General features: G+C 35.6%; 1 protein-coding gene across 7 annotated transcripts in view; it reads left to right on the top strand.

The window, feature by feature from the left end:
• The window catches only part of tead1b (TEA domain family member 1b), a 49,643-nt gene that overhangs the window by 24,580 nt on the left and 9,312 nt on the right, over positions 1–15,751 (top strand). Inside the window, exons 4-10 of one of the 7 annotated variants that reach the window (XM_008405295.3) lie at positions 7,864–7,928; positions 10,220–10,282; positions 10,373–10,435; positions 13,119–13,130; positions 14,616–14,747; positions 15,003–15,049; positions 15,151–15,212. In XM_008405295.3, coding sequence (XP_008403517.1) covers positions 7,864–7,928; positions 10,220–10,282; positions 10,373–10,435; positions 13,119–13,130; positions 14,616–14,747; positions 15,003–15,049; positions 15,151–15,212 — 444 coding nt within the window. The other 6 variants (XM_017304151.2, XM_008405296.3, XM_008405298.3 and 3 more) reach the window with 6 other exon arrangements.

Raw genomic sequence — 15,751 nt, 5'->3', positions numbered from 1 at the left:
AATTTTTGAGTTTACACAACATTACCTTCTGTGTTTTGTACAACCAAAAGGTTTTTTCCAAGTAGCTGGATTGGTCTTTTTTATGGAAAGTAGCAGTCTTCTCCCAGGAGGCTGACTGGTAGTGCACAGCAACAGATGGAGGAGTGGAGAAGTGTGTTCACCATCCAGCCAGGTGATGTTTTGATCACTGAAATACTTTTTAATTAAAACAATTTCAACCCGAAGGAATAGTGTACTGTGAAAATTTAGCCTGATTAAAATCTGCAACTTTTTAAGCCCTCGGTATATTTTTACTGTGAAAGCTTGTAAATTAAAAGGATTTACAAGATGTCATTTGTTTCCCAGTTTTCAACAAAAAAAAAAAAAAAAATTCATTATCCTCTCTACCCACTCACAGTTTTTGTTTGTTGGGAAAATAAATTATTTGTCCTCCTTCTCGTTCTTAAAATTACTTGTCTTTATTGGAGGGGTTTGGAGAAAGTCTGTTTGCGGTGTCTGACTTCCAAACTTGGACCGCTCACCAACACTCAGAACACAATGTCTTTTGTACTTTGGCAAAAAAAAGTTATTTCACAAAGAAGCCTTTATTAATCTACTAGGTTGCTTTCAAAAGCTGTTTTCCTTTATGCACAGCACATATTAACATGTTTTGTTACTGTGGGAGAGCTATTAATTGTTTTTAGCTTTCTCGTGAACCTTTTAATGTTTGTTCATTAATTTTTCAGTGTTTAGGTTTAAGTGAAATAGAGTGAGTTGCAAAGCATTCATAAGCTGACGTACCACTTTTATGTTGCTGAGTGTTTCCGACAGACAAAGAAAAAAAAAAGATCAGGTAATCGATTTGGGAAAAAAAATGGCTTCATCCAGCAGTTGATAATTTTGTTACTTTTATTTGACTTTAAAACTTAGAACTACTAAAACCTCTAATTAACATGAAAAACAAATATGGTTTTGGAATGCCTTTCTAAGTCAATTACAGCTTAATAAAATCTTTATATGTGCTTGCGCTGTCCCTCTCTGCTCTGTTCGATCAGACTCCAAATACACTGAGTCAATTTGAAGCCACATGTATGCAGGCGATCTGCCGGATGATTCTGGGCCAGGCCCGGTTCTGTCTCATGGCAGAGAGCTGGGCCAGATGTGACTGTGGTTGTGCCTGCATTAGAGGGAAATAAAAGGCTGTTACAGGAAATGGATGCTTTTAAAAGGAGGAAAAGGGGGAAAAAGGGACCAGAGCATTAACCTGTTCAAAAGACTAAACTAAGTCAGTTTTTGACTCGATATATTTCATTTAAATTTGATTGGGTATTTAGGTTGTGCAGGATTTTTAATGGCTTTTAGGCTGAATAAATATGCAGGCCATTATGGTAAAAAAATGAAAAAAAGAGATTTAGCAAAGCTAACCTTGTTTAGTAAGCTTCAATAAAAATTCAAATAGGAAATAAAATTTAAGTTGAAAAAATACAAAGTTTTAATGCTGGGACATTATTTGAAGTTGATGCAAATAATGAATATTAATAAATAAATAATATTCAAATAATGAATATTAATAATGAATATTAATCCTCTTTGTATTAATATACAGAATATTTTATTTTGAAATAAGAATGAACTACTAAGTTTTACTTTGTCTTTCAACTGATTTACACTCATTTCTAAAAGCAACAAGATGCGTACAATGTTGTTTGATGAAATTTCAGAAATTGTAATTTAATTAGTCTGGATTTCTAAATAATCCAGACTAATTAATCTGGAAATAAATAATCCAGATTTATTTATTTCTAAATAAATCTGTATTATTTAGAAATAATACAGATTTCTAAATAATCTGGATTATTTAGTCTGGATTTCTAAATAATCCAGACTAATTAAAGGATTATTTAAAAAGTATTTAAACATAATAGTAATAAAAATAAATAAATAAATAAATTTTGTTATGAAAAATAAATGTGCTATAACAGAAAATAATTTAATTTAATCATTTCAAAAAACAAGTGTGGAAACATAGAAAAATGTTAATTCTCATTTAAAAGCCCCAATTTAAAGGGTCTATTTACCTGAAAAATATTTGCTGGTGTTGCATTGTGTGAAGAGGTGAAGGGAGTAAAAGGCTAATGCTCTATAGATTTTCAAGAGCTTTGGCTCTGTTGGGAAGCTCAGAAAGCCAAGGTTTTTTCACTTTAAAACCTTGTGACTGTTTAAGAGAAAAATCACAATTTCTTGAATGGCTCTGTTGTACATGCAGCTCTGAACCTCAATAAGCTCATGGAGCGAGTCATAAAAACAAACTGTTCTGTAGAGACAGCAGTGGCTCTTAACATTTTAACTAACTTGTGCTTGAAAACACTCACACTATGGCTACAAAATGCATTTTGTGTACACTTCACACAACAACACGTCTTTAGAGACAGAAGATAATAGTATTTTTTTTCTTTAACTTTTTTTTTTTTTTTTTACAGCAGTTGGCAATGAAACACTGGAGACTGTTTTGCCATTTTTACATTTCTTTGATTACCAATGCAATGCTTGTCTTTCTGTTTCTGATTTCACTATAGTGTTATTTATTTGAGACGGAAAAATGATGATTTATGTGACCCAACCCAACAAAGATTTAAAAGATGCACTGAAAAACTGTATTATTTTATTTAGTTGCAACATGGCACATTATTTCTCACCATTGTAAGTTCAATATAGACAATACTTCTTCAAGTGTGTTCAGACTAAGAGAGAGTCTCTGTGTGGGAAATCTTTGGTTTGGGGGTTTGTTTCATGTGATTTTTATTTACACAATTTACACAAACAAATTGCATGAAAAGTCTTCTTTTATTAGCTATGTAATTATAACTATGAGAAAATACCTGATGAGTAAATATTGTATTTTACAAAGCCATTGTAAGGTAATTGGTTGGCTTGGTATTCCCAAGAGATGGAGCCTTTTTCATGTTAAGGAATACATTGAATGCCTGGGTGAGAAAAAAATAAAAAATAATTTTCTAGGGGACTCTTTGAGAAAGTTGAGCTACCATCCCTTTGTGGAGTTACTGCAGGAGCGCCATTCATATGTGATGGATCCTCCAGAGTAATTAAGATTCATGGAGGAAGTTCACTCAGACCATGGTGGAGGATTCCTGCTCCACAGAACAGATCTTTCCAGGAGAACCACAATAAATGTTTAATCTTTTTTTCCACTGCTTTGACTGACAGGAAAATCCTACAAACAGTAAATGTTTTCTGTTCTGAACAACTTTTGGTTGCTGGACTTTGCTGTGGACTTAAATTGTAACAAAAAGCATTTTAAACAAAGAGATGACTTTGTTTAAAATTCCACAAAAGAAGAACCACACTTTTATATAGTTTATATATTGAAGTATTTAAAAATAGATATTTTCAATCAATTATGCAGAGTTGTAAAAAAAAAATTAAATATTCAGTTTTTGATATAATGTTTGTGATTACAATTCACCTTTTAGAAAAAAAAAAGTAACTAACCATAATTATGTTTCGAAAAGAAAAGATGAAAAACACATCACATCCTACACAGGGTTGCCTGTGACCTGTCCTAAAGAACTAATGTCCTGCAACTTTTAGATGAATCATTTCTCCAACACACCCGAATCCAGTGAGTGGCTTGTTACCAGGACTCTGACATGCTGATATTCAGCCATTTGATCCAGGTGTGTAGGTTCAGGGATGTAAAAGTTGCATGATGTATAGTAGCTCTGGAGAACTCGACTTGGACCTTCATTCCCTACCCCGTGATTGCCAGTGTTACCCCCTATTGTTTAAATAGATACTGAGTATTCATTCAGGTACAGCCCATCTTCAACTCACCTTACCACATCTCAACCAGATTGAGATCTTGGTTTTGGCTTTTCCCAGGACTCTTTGGTTTCTTCTTTGGTGGACTAACTGGTATGTTTAGTGTAATTGTTTTGTTGCAGCGTTCAGTTGTGCTTCAGTTATTTTTAGTTTTTACACAGTCCTGTATTTTTCTCAAACATCCTCTGAAACATGATAGAATTAATGATGGATTCTGTGATATGTCCTCCACCTGTGGACTATTTTTAGTAGGCCGTGGAATGGCTGATTTAAAATTCTTTGGGGTTGAGAATCCCTCTGCACACTCATAAGATGCCACAATCTTCCTTCTGAGGCCTCAGTTCGTGTCATGGTGTTTACTCACTCCAGCAGTCAGTGCACACAAGATGAAATACCTGAATGCTGAGTAATGATGTTCTGATCAAATGCACCCGATGTGAACGATGTTTAATTTTGACCATGTTAAGTGGACATACATGCGAGTTTCCATACTGGAATTTGCATTTTTAATGCACTTGACCATTTTTAAAGGTGTGGTTTTTTTTCTTTCAGTTTTTATTGTTAAAACATATAAAATCTCTAAATGTCCACATGTGATCACAGGACGCTATTCATTTTGTTTTAAACAACTTTATGTATTATACAGTTGCAAAACCAGAAAACACTCAATTAAGATTATATTCTTGACTATTTTTTTTACACTTTGTTCTTATTTATGAGTATTTGTATGGTACAGCTACACTTTTGATCGGGGTTAACTGGAAAACATCTATACATCTGTCACAATGTATTTTTTCCCAGAATCATCAGTATTGCATTTTTCATTCAAAAACCTTACAGCCTATGAATAACTTTCCGTAACTTGATAAATAGGTTCTTGCAGACTATTGTCTGTTATACAATTACTTTCAGTGGCCTTTGAGTCAATATATTTTATGTTAACAGCAGAAGACTTGAGTTTAAAGCTTATTTTTATTTTTAAGTTTGCTCCACTGATTTATTTAAAATAATATTATATATATACCCAAATACTTAACAGGTTTTCATTTGTCATCTCTTAGTAGGTGTATATTTTGTAACTATCAGATGTGGGGGGAAATGTATTTTTTGTATGTTTAATGTGTATACTTCCATTTCCCCCCCCCCAACTGCTATTGTTTTGCACTGAAGAGGGGAAAACATTCAGGCTTGCTAGGACCCACTGGGCTTTTTTCTCCAGCCTGGTGAAAAGAATGAATTATTCAGCAGTAGGCAAGCTTTCAGCTGCCCATTTATGTGCTTTGATGTTGGAATCAGGACTTTGCATGAATGCCTGTATTGTCATGTTGTGTGTCTTCTGTGTATGAATTACTGAAAATGATGCTGATGTCTGCTTCATCAAGTAAACTTTGCAGAAAGTGCAAATCCCCAGATGTTGTGTTTTTAATGTGTGAGGTCATGTGACGAGGTCCGGACTGGCCTTGGGTAAATGCAGCCTGAAAATAATGTCAGGGTCGACCAACCAACTACAGCTAGAAGTTGAATCCCAACCTTCTACTGTTTAAATAGGAGAGTAGATGGAAACTGCCTGGACCTTTTTTATTTAATACTCTGAAGATAGTGAGAAATAAAGTTAAAGTTTCAACTTTTGACTCGTGACTTTTGACATTGCTCTTCTATACACATCTTAGGTGTCAGCCATACACACAAGTTGATTCTTTTAATGCAAAACCTTAACAAATGCGCACGTGTCAGCTCTAATGAAGATCGTTTTATTAATTTTTGGGACTTGAAACTTAGTAGACGTTGTGACGGACCTTTTTGTTTTGTTTGCTGCCATCTCTACTGCTTTGCAGATACTGGTAGTCGTTATGATTCAGGCTACCTGTCCTAAGATCTTGAAAAGATGAGAGCGTCCATGAACCTGGTTCCTGTTGGCATTCTTTTTTTTGTTTTACGTTTTTAGCCCCACACAAACCAAAGCTTCACTGATAATTCATTAATCCATAAGCCTATTTTATTGACTTAGCCATATCATAAACTCTCATGCCAGAAGTGAGAACCATGAGATAAAAAAATTAATAAATAAATCAATTTATCTGTTATCTTTAGGTGTAGGTAAATAAAAGTATACCAGGTGAGGACAAATTGAAGATTCATCGAGGACCTCTCGCACCCAAAGCGAGGGAGGTCCTGAAACTTTAAATAATGCTGTGGCCCTAAACATTTTTGTGTTTAGGTTTTCTGACACTTTATTCTTCAGGCAATCAAATGATTAGCTTAGATTACATCCTAAGATGCTTCTGGAGTCCTAAGACTGCATGTCACAGAATGCATGGAAGAAACGACTCTTTCAAATTAGAGCTCTTAAGTGACTTCTTCTCAAGAGAAGGTCTCAACCTCATTGTGCATTTCCATGATGTGAACAAAGATGTCCTCCAGAGAATATCAGATGTCTTCTCTCCCTCCTACATGCAATTGTGAAATTTCCTCTCATGTTCTCTTTTCTTTTGTAATGTGTTGCCTTTGATGAAAAAATATTTTCCCTTGGATTCCCCAAGATATGCTTTATTAATACACGTGCTACTTTGTGATTCACTTGTCGGAGCAACAGCAAGACCTTTTAATTGATAATGAAGTATAGCTGGAGAAAAAAAAAAAAGCTTCATCCTGACTGGGTTTGGCAAATTTAATGGAGGAGTACTGCAGTGCCATGGCACTGGCTGGCTACAGCTGGACACATAATTAGAGTGCCTCCCTATCGATAATTTGTGTAATAGTTTTGGTTGGCAGTGTGTTATTACCATATGAAAGGGCTAAGCAGGGTCAGTGCATTGCTACAGCAATTAGAGCGGAGCTGAGGGCAGAAGAATGTTTTGGGTGGTTGTTAATTGGAAATTTCTACAAAGCTATGCTTTAATTATAATTGAGTCAGGGCTGCACTGTTTTAAACCCAATATATTCAGTTGCCATTATTTTCTGTAATAGCATGAAAAGCTAGGTCTGTTTCCTTTCAAAACGTTGGGCTTTGAAGAGCCTGAGGTGGAATTAGATTAATTTTAAAGGCTCTGCTGCCACTGAGCTTTTTTTTCTTCCCATGCTAATGGAGCACAGTGTTGTCACAGCAAAACTGGATCAGATTTGTTAAAATGTACATACCTTATGCTTTGGAAGTATATAGATATGCATCATCTGCTGTATATGAGATTATTATATAACTTTGTGAATTATTTTAGTACACCTTCCTTGGTAAAAGAAATAGTTTTATTTTCAACAGCTACTTTAAGTCAGCTGGAATGTACAAGAGAAAGATTTGGATATAGTACCAAATACAAAAAGGTATTTTTGGGCCTTAATTTTTCCATACTTTTCATCCCAAAAAAAAAAAAGCAGAATGTAGAGTCATATAAAATATCTGTTGTTATTTCTGTCATCGCTGAGAAACCAAAATTTGAACACAAACAACAAACAGTATTAAACACTGCAGAAAACACAGTCGTATCTTATTCCAAAGGTTAGCTCCATTAGGAGTAACACACTTTAATTCTCTTAAATTTATATTTTTATAACAACTCATTTGGATTTTTTTTGTCCCATATTCAAACATATTCCAACCAAGCTTTTTTGGGGCAGGGATATATGTTATGCATATACAACCATCAAGTATCTTTTGTTTGATGTTAATTTTCTTTCACTATTGAATCATTTTTGAGCTGACAGATGTAAAAGTGTTGGTTACCTTTTTTCAACATAGAAGGAGAATCATGCTTTGGAGTTCTTGATAGAGGAATCATAAATCCAATAAAAAATTAAGAATTCATGCATTATGCCCATTTATGCATAAAAAGCATATACCTCAAATTTATATTTAACTTTAGATTTAACAAAAAATGCATCACAGTATAGTCTCGAGATGCATTTATAGAAGCAAAGTGTTAAGATCAGTCACCTGATTTACCAATCTCTGATCAGTGTGATAGGAAAATTTGCCCATTCCAAACTTTGCATTTCTATCTTTTTTCTCTTAGTTATTCGAATCTGTTTATCACGCTCCTGTTGTTTCAGGTCGAAACGAGCTGATAGCCAGATACATCAAGCTTCGGACTGGAAAGACAAGAACTCGCAAGCAGGTAAGACAAGTGACAAGATGCTCCTCTCGAAGAGGTATTGTTTGCTTTTCTTGAAGCCAACAAGAAAGCTAAACAACAAGGTTTAGTCAGTCGATTCATGGGCTTCATTGGAGTGCATTGATCAGGATGTTTAGAACCTATTATTAGAACTCGCAGATAACAATTACATATCAGATGATTTTTTTCTCTTTTTTACTCTAACAGGGCTGTTAGAGTAAAAAAAAATCATTAGAAAATACACCAATTCTAAATAAAAGCTAATTGCAGCACAGACAGACAAAATGAAGGGATTTCCCTCTGCACTGCTATTTTTATTCTTTTAGTAATTATGTTTACCTCAATCAAAGAGGCAACATTTACTTAATAACATACAATTCTTCTATTCTGATTTTTCCATTTTTTTTAAACCTTCCTCTTTGTATGTATCTATCTTAAGTGGGGACCTTGAGTAGGCAAAACATTAATATTCAGTTAGAAAACTTGTTGGTGAAATTTAAATGCTACCTTAAGCCAAAATTTGCCGAGGTGTAGAAGAATTTTGGGCTGGGTACTTCTAGTACTCAGAAAGTATCTCCAAAATAACCTTGGGTCAGGATTCAGATCCTCTTAGTGAAAAAACAACTTTGATAACAACTGGCCTAGATATTACAAAATACGTTTCTATTGCAGAAGAAAACAGTTCAACTGAATTGTTTCTGCTTATTTTTTGTATCTGTGACACATTCTGTTCCCACAACTATTGAAGCATTTAGTTTTATTTACTGGATCCACATACATCTGCACTCATACAAGCAAATTACTACCACTTCGCTCTCTCTTTTATTTTCAAGTGGGATGCATTTTATCACATGAAACAGCACTAGATACTCAGCAGACACACGTCTTATTGTTTGACAAACAGAGAAGTATTGATCGTAAAAAATAAAAAATAAAAAAAAATATTTGTGCAAGCTTAGTGTTTAAGACTTTTCCACACGACGGTGTGGGACATTTTGACTCGGGGCTTCAATTGAACTGTGGTTTTCCAAAATATCTCTAATCTTTAAAGACAAAATAACATTTCACATCAATGAATTGTCTTGTTTTCTTGTCCTATAAGGATATTGCTTATGGATATGATTTTTGGATCAAAGTGAGACATCATGGGATTTCCTTAATGATATTTCAGGAAATTATCAAATCTCAATGATATTTCCTTTTAGAAATAGAAATCCCTCAAGGACCACCTTAGTGAATGACTATGATAAACAAGGTGGTGTCTGCAGTGACACTCAATCCCTGAGTGTGTATTGATCAGTCTGGACCGGAAAGGCTGCATGGTTTGCTGCTCTGGGACACAGAATTAGGCTCGGGGGTTGTTGTTTACACACAGCTACAACAAGAAACGCTTCTTTTCCTGTTGGTTGTGCAAATTGATATTGTAAACAGTCCCATCACATGCATAATGGTTTATTTACGCATTCATAGCACAGTGCAATAAATAAATGAGATGTACATGTAAATTTTATGTAGTTTTTGTCTTTAATTTTATCCATGACTTTAATGGGAATATATGTGGGAAAACAAGCTGAAGCTGCAACAACTATCTGATTATTGAACCTCATTTAATTTTGTTCTGTAAAGAAGCTCAAACCAAAACATGCATGATTTTTGATGCTTAATAATCAGATAATTGCTGTAGCCATTGTTCAGATGCCAAACTAAGGTAGGTCAGTCTTGATATTTGTGTAAATTGCATGCATATTTTTTGGACTACTAGATTGAAAAGGCAGCAACTGCTGATGCTTTTCCATTCAATCCCTTTACTTCTGTTACACTATTCAACTTAAGTGTGATTTGTGTGATTGGAGTCTACGCAGCCCACCACTCAAACCTCCTATTAATGCACATTACTTTTAATTAAAGTGCTTCTACACTACCTCATTTCTAAGTACAGGATCATTTTGAATGGTGCGAGCGGCTAAGGTAAACTTAGCTGCAGAAAAGGCCTTCCTCGGCACCAGCAAGATACTAGACCAGCCAATTTTCATTCAGCACACAGTGGATCACATCTGCGAGCTCTTAATGTGTGCAAAAGGAGCCTGCATCTTCCCTAATCAGCTCACTTAAGTCACGACAACACACTGTACATCACCTTTATTGGTTGTTAGCTTGGTGTGTGCTTTCAGAAGGCTTCACTTATGCTCCTTCAAGTGTTTTTAAACAAAGAAAGAATCTGTGATCCACTCTGAACCTTTTTTGGGGTCTTTCTTGTTTTTTTATTGTACTTTTTCTCTTGTTTTCCAATGGAGGTGTCTAGTCACATACAGGTCTTAGCAAGAAAGAAAGTTCGAGAAATCCAAGCTGCCATTAAGGTACGTCTGGCTTTGCCCAGTTGCAGGGGGCTTTTCATTGCCATGGTTACAGGCTCTTCCTTTGTTTTCCTCCCCTCCCCTACCCCGCAGGTGTCTAGTCACATTCAGGTTCTTGCCAGAAGAAAATCTCGTGAGTTTCATTCCAAGCTAAAGGTATGCGCTTTTCTGCTTTTGGGCTTGTTGGTTGCTGTGCATCTTAAACTTCTTGTTCCTGTGGTGACGGAGTGAATGCATGGTCCTCTGGTTCCCTGTAATCCCTGACCCTCTGCTGACTGTTACCTGTTCAGCCTTTTCTAACGTCCCTTCCGTTTCTTGCTCATCTTCTCACCTGGTCATGCTTTCACTGTCCACCCTGTGGGTTTTTTTCAGTTTGTTTCTCTTTATGGGCCATTGCTTCAACAGCAACTGCACATCAATTTAAAATCTATCAAGCAATAATGAAATTATTATTATTATTTGTATATATATTATCCAAATGAATGAATATTTGGGGGTTCCAAATATTTTTTTTATTAAAAAAGGGCAGCTATTACAGTCGCTTTGTTTTTGGAAACTACAGGCAGTCGAGATTTGTTTTTAGAAGAGTGAAACCCATCACTCCATTTAAGCTAAATTTAAGGAGGTTAGCTACCAAAGCAAATAACACTGAGAATTTACAAGGTTAAATCAACTTCAAATGACTACCATTTAATTACTGATTTTGGCTGCACACCAGTTGGAAAAGACATATGTGCTAAGTGAATTTTAAGATAACAATATGACCTGTGATAAGTAAACAAATACTTGAATAAACAGTATTACTTTCATTCTTTTCTGGGTTCTTGCTAATAGTGAAGCCTGATAAACAATCTAGCTAAAGGAAAGAAAATACACATATTTCCATCTCAACAACATGGTTTAATTAATGTCTACATTTACTATTTTGGCAGTAAAATAGATTAGTTGTAGTTTCTTACTGACTACCAAATTTTCTCCTAAAATATTTTCTGCAGCATTAATTATCAAGTATTTTCAAATATAATATTTAATGCAATGCAAAAAGTTCCCAAGAATATATATATATATATATATATATATATATATATATATATATATATATATATATATATATATATATATATTTTTTGTGGTAATGTTAAACTTAAGAGTTTTCTTTTGATGATTTAGGTATATCGACATATTAAATTATTAAGCTTATTTAACTGAAAGCAAGAATCAACATCGAGCCGACTGAAGTAAAAAAATAAAAATAAACTCCCACTTCTCAGTTTAAAACTACAAAATTTGACACAAAGCACCACAGAATGATTTATTTATTTATTGGTGCTTTATGAAAAAGCAAAACCCTGAATAAATTTGAGCTTCATATTAAAAAATTAAATGCGTCCTACTGATCACCAATGTCTCTTGGAGTGAGACAGTTTTTTTTTCACTTAAGTGAAATTGCTAATGGTTAAAAAAGATAAGGATATGTTCAAGTTTCTTAATTGGTTTGGGTTTTAATATAATTGTGGAACAGTCCAGGGCTCTAATTTTTAATATCTGTGTTTAGTGAACATGTTGTGAAGCATGCTGGCATTGGCTGTTGGTGAGTGGCTGAGCGCTGACTCTGTGCAGAAAACTGCCTGTGTGCATTTCTTCCCAAGAGGACGTCATTAAAAAAACCTGGGGCTCAGAACGGGAGGAAGTGTATGTGTTTAGTAATAAAATGAAGAAGACCTTATCCCTCCTCTTCCTTCAAAAGAGTAACCCAACTTTTCTTGGCTGCCAGGAGTTTCATTGGCGCACATTTAGAACAGAAAATGGCTGTGAAGCTGCCTCTTTCTGAAATGCCCTTTTTATTTGTTCTTGTCCTTTTTGTCCCCAATCTGTTGATAACTCCAGGTTCTCACAATGCCATGGCTGTCAGCCGCTTTCCTTCCTCTCAGTTCAGATGTCGTCATTTCAGAGTGTTCGCTTCAGTTATTTCAGAAATGGTGAAATCTGTTAAAGTCACGAAGAAAGGCTTTTCAGAAAGGCAGAATAAAGTGGGAGAAGCACATTGTGAAATAAGTAATCTTGAATAATACCAACGGGTATTTAAAGTATTTTTTATATCAAAGGGCACTTTACCCGTGTGCCATTTCCACCTTTTTCCTGGGACTATACATTTTGACTTTCACACTTTGCTCCTCTCCTTGTATTCAGCACGAATTAATGACCCCTCATTAATCTCTGTGTGTGAATGCGTGTGTGTGTGTGTGTGTGGGGGGTGTGCATGCGTGTGTGTGGGTGTGGGTGTGGGTGTGTGTGCGTGTGCGTGCGTGTGTGAGTGTGGAGAAGGAGCCGCTAGCCACATCAGTGACTGCCCTTTCAGGGGCACAGGCGGCTGTATGAAGAAAAACAGACAGCTTTTGTATGAATCCCTGTCTTTTTTCATTTAAAGCAAATTAGTGTTCAGCAGCAAAGAGAAATCCAAGTGTACCCTTCATTTAGGCAGCATCAAAACCTGCTGCCACTGCTCTTTTCTGTTGCATTTCAGTAAAATTACAGTCATTATGTTACTGCTCTGTTTTGTCTTGAGTGATGACTACTGATCAGGAAATTATAGAGCAAGACTTTAACCACAAAGGCTAAGGCTAATTTGTAAATACAAATTTCATTACCCTTTTGTTCCTGAGTGTTCCTGACACTTGCGTGCATACTTGCACACTTGTTCTGTAGTTAAGGTTTCACATTTCATTGAATTATTAATTACATTTTAAGTAAAATGTTATTTTTTTATGTGTATCTGAAATTTTAATTATCTGCATTATTTTTGATAAGCTTACAATGAACCCTTGCTCTTTGCATTTAGGTTACGAGCATGGTGAGTATTTATTTTCATTTCTGGGTTGCAGTTTCTGCTTTATTTAAATGCTGCTTTGTGTGTTGCTGCTAATTTTGCATTTGTGCTGCAGTCATAGTGACACAATAGTTTCTGCACTGTTTTTTGTGTTTATTGGTGCCTCTTTGTGTCATCACTCCACTACACTGACATCCACTGCCAGCATGCCTACATGAAGCTTCTGCCACCAATACATCTGCATGGGCTTTCCACTGTTCCAACATGCACATGGTGCTGCAGCATTCATATCTACAAATATTGTACAGTTTAATGGAATATTAACTTGGTATAATGTTTACATTAATTAAGCATTTAACCTACCTTAATTACTTCCAAACGTGATTACTGTTTAATAATCTCTTTTTTCCTATAGATTTCTTTCTAGCAAAATCTAGACTTATTTCTTGTGACTGAGGTCAAACCGTTGTGTTCACAGCCAAACAGACTTTAAAAAGAAACTGAAAGAAGAGTTAAAAGGAAATAAACAATATTTAAAAAAAATCTAAGAAAGAAGTGGCAACAATTTATCCAGAAATTAATATAAACGAACCTCAATTATAATTATTATTCTTTTAAAAACAACAAACAAAATGTCACATCAAAAACTCAGGATAACCAGAAAAACTAAAAATAAGTCTAATTTATGTCCAAGAATCCAAATAAATGTTTTTTTTTCTTCTGTCCGTTCAACAGCAGAGCAGCGGAAATTTAAAGGTGCAATTCTTTGGCCAAACTGAAGGGCGGCGCTGTTTGTTTAAATGATGCAGTTCCACAGTCAAACACAACGGCGGCGCTGCACATTTACAGTTTGGTAGGTCAGTGTAAGAAAAGAATTGTGCTGTTTATTTACCGTGCATTTTTAAAAATATATATATTTTAATGATAAATTGACAAGAAATAGGATGAAGAGAGAAGGGGAAGACATGCAGCAAAAAAGTCCTGACCATGTTGAGGACTGTAGCCTCGGCACAAGGTGCTGTGCTCTAACACCTGAGCTGCCCAGCGCCCCGGTCTTTGTTAATCTTACTGAAGTGGAGTTGACGACCTTCAAGTTTACTTCAGAAATTCTTTCAGATGTTTTTATGTGATGAGTTTTGACATGCAGACAAATGCAACCTTGAGATGAGTGCTTCTGAATGAGCATTTTAAAAATATTTTCATTGAAGATTAGTCATCAAGTAAAGTTTAATTCCACTGCATACCACTCCCTGCTGTCATATCTTGGAATTTCTAAGCTATTGTTTAGCGCATACCTTTAAAAAAAAAAAAAACTCAAGTCTTTCCTTAGCATGGCAATGCTCATGATGCTTCTTTCAATGTGCTTTCTGTGTACTGCTGTGAACAAGGTCGCTGGTGCTTTCAATGTGCAGTTTAGACTCTGTTTCTTGCTACCTCACCAACATGTGCCCCAAAGCTCCCCAACTCTCTCCTGTGCGAGTGCTAAGCCTTTTGTGACTGCCCTTAAAGGACCAAGCCGTGAAGGACAAAGCCCTCCAGAGCATGGCCTCCATGTCCTCGGCTCAGATCGTCTCCGCCACGGCGATTCACAACAAGCTTGGCCTGCCAGGCATCCCTCGGCCCGCCTTTCCAGGAGCAGGGGTAAGAACTTCACCGGCACCCTGTTATTGATCCATCCTGTCCCACTTCACCCAGGGCAGGAGCGGGGCCAGCTCCATCAACACTCTGGCCAAATCACATTATACACCACTGTTCCAATCTGATAAACACATGATGAGAAGGAGTGCTAGTCAAGATAGCTGTAATCAGTAAAGATTAGGAGCCTTTTTGATGTTGCATGTATCAGATGCCCACAGTTGGGCTTACTTTGATGATTTATGTTTCTTCATTCTCCAGTTATGGCAGGGTATGATATCAGCTGGGCAGCCAGGATCCTCACAAGAGTAAGTCTCATCAATAAGTGTCAAAAACATTTAATCTGTTGTTATACGTTTCATGCCTCCATAGAGCTCTTTTCACTGAAACCTGTGCTTTCCTTTTTCAGTATTAAGCCTTTTACCCAGCAACCATATCCAATCCAGCCAGCGGTCACAACAGCCATTTCAAGTAAGAATCAACTTTATAAATAATGGTCATATCTGTCATTTTTAAACTGTGAACATATAGAATAAAGATTAACTTAAATTTACTCGAACCTAATTTAGTAAATTATGTTGTGTTAAGTTTTTTTTAATGTTGTATTTTCAGTCCATAAGACTATTTAGTTCTGATGGGCACAGCTACTTCCTGAATCATTTTTTTATGTTTAAATGAAATATAAACTGCTTATTGCTTTTAATACAGAAATGTTTTAATATCTTGTGCAAGCAACGAAACCATCTGTACACTGCAGGTTTCAGCTTCACTCAACTGAATAAAGTGGTCCGTCTTTTTTATCCACACTGAAGTTTAATAAATATGTCTGTGACTTCAGGAGTGAAGTGTCCTTCACACATATTTTACTCCTCTGTAAATATGTGTGAAAAGCCCCCAAAAAATCCATACTTATTTGGTCACAGTAGCATAATTTCATTACTTTATATTTGCACAAATAAAACCTTCTAATTTAGATGAATGTATAGCTTCCTGTTTTAGATTAATCAGAG

This window comes from Poecilia reticulata, chromosome 3, assembly GCF_904066995.2.
Source record: "Poecilia reticulata chromosome 3, P_reticulata-male-v2, whole genome shotgun sequence".
Classification (NCBI taxonomy): Eukaryota; Metazoa; Chordata; class Actinopteri; order Cyprinodontiformes; family Poeciliidae; genus Poecilia; species Poecilia reticulata.
This window is presented reverse-complemented; position numbering and strand designations above follow the sequence as displayed.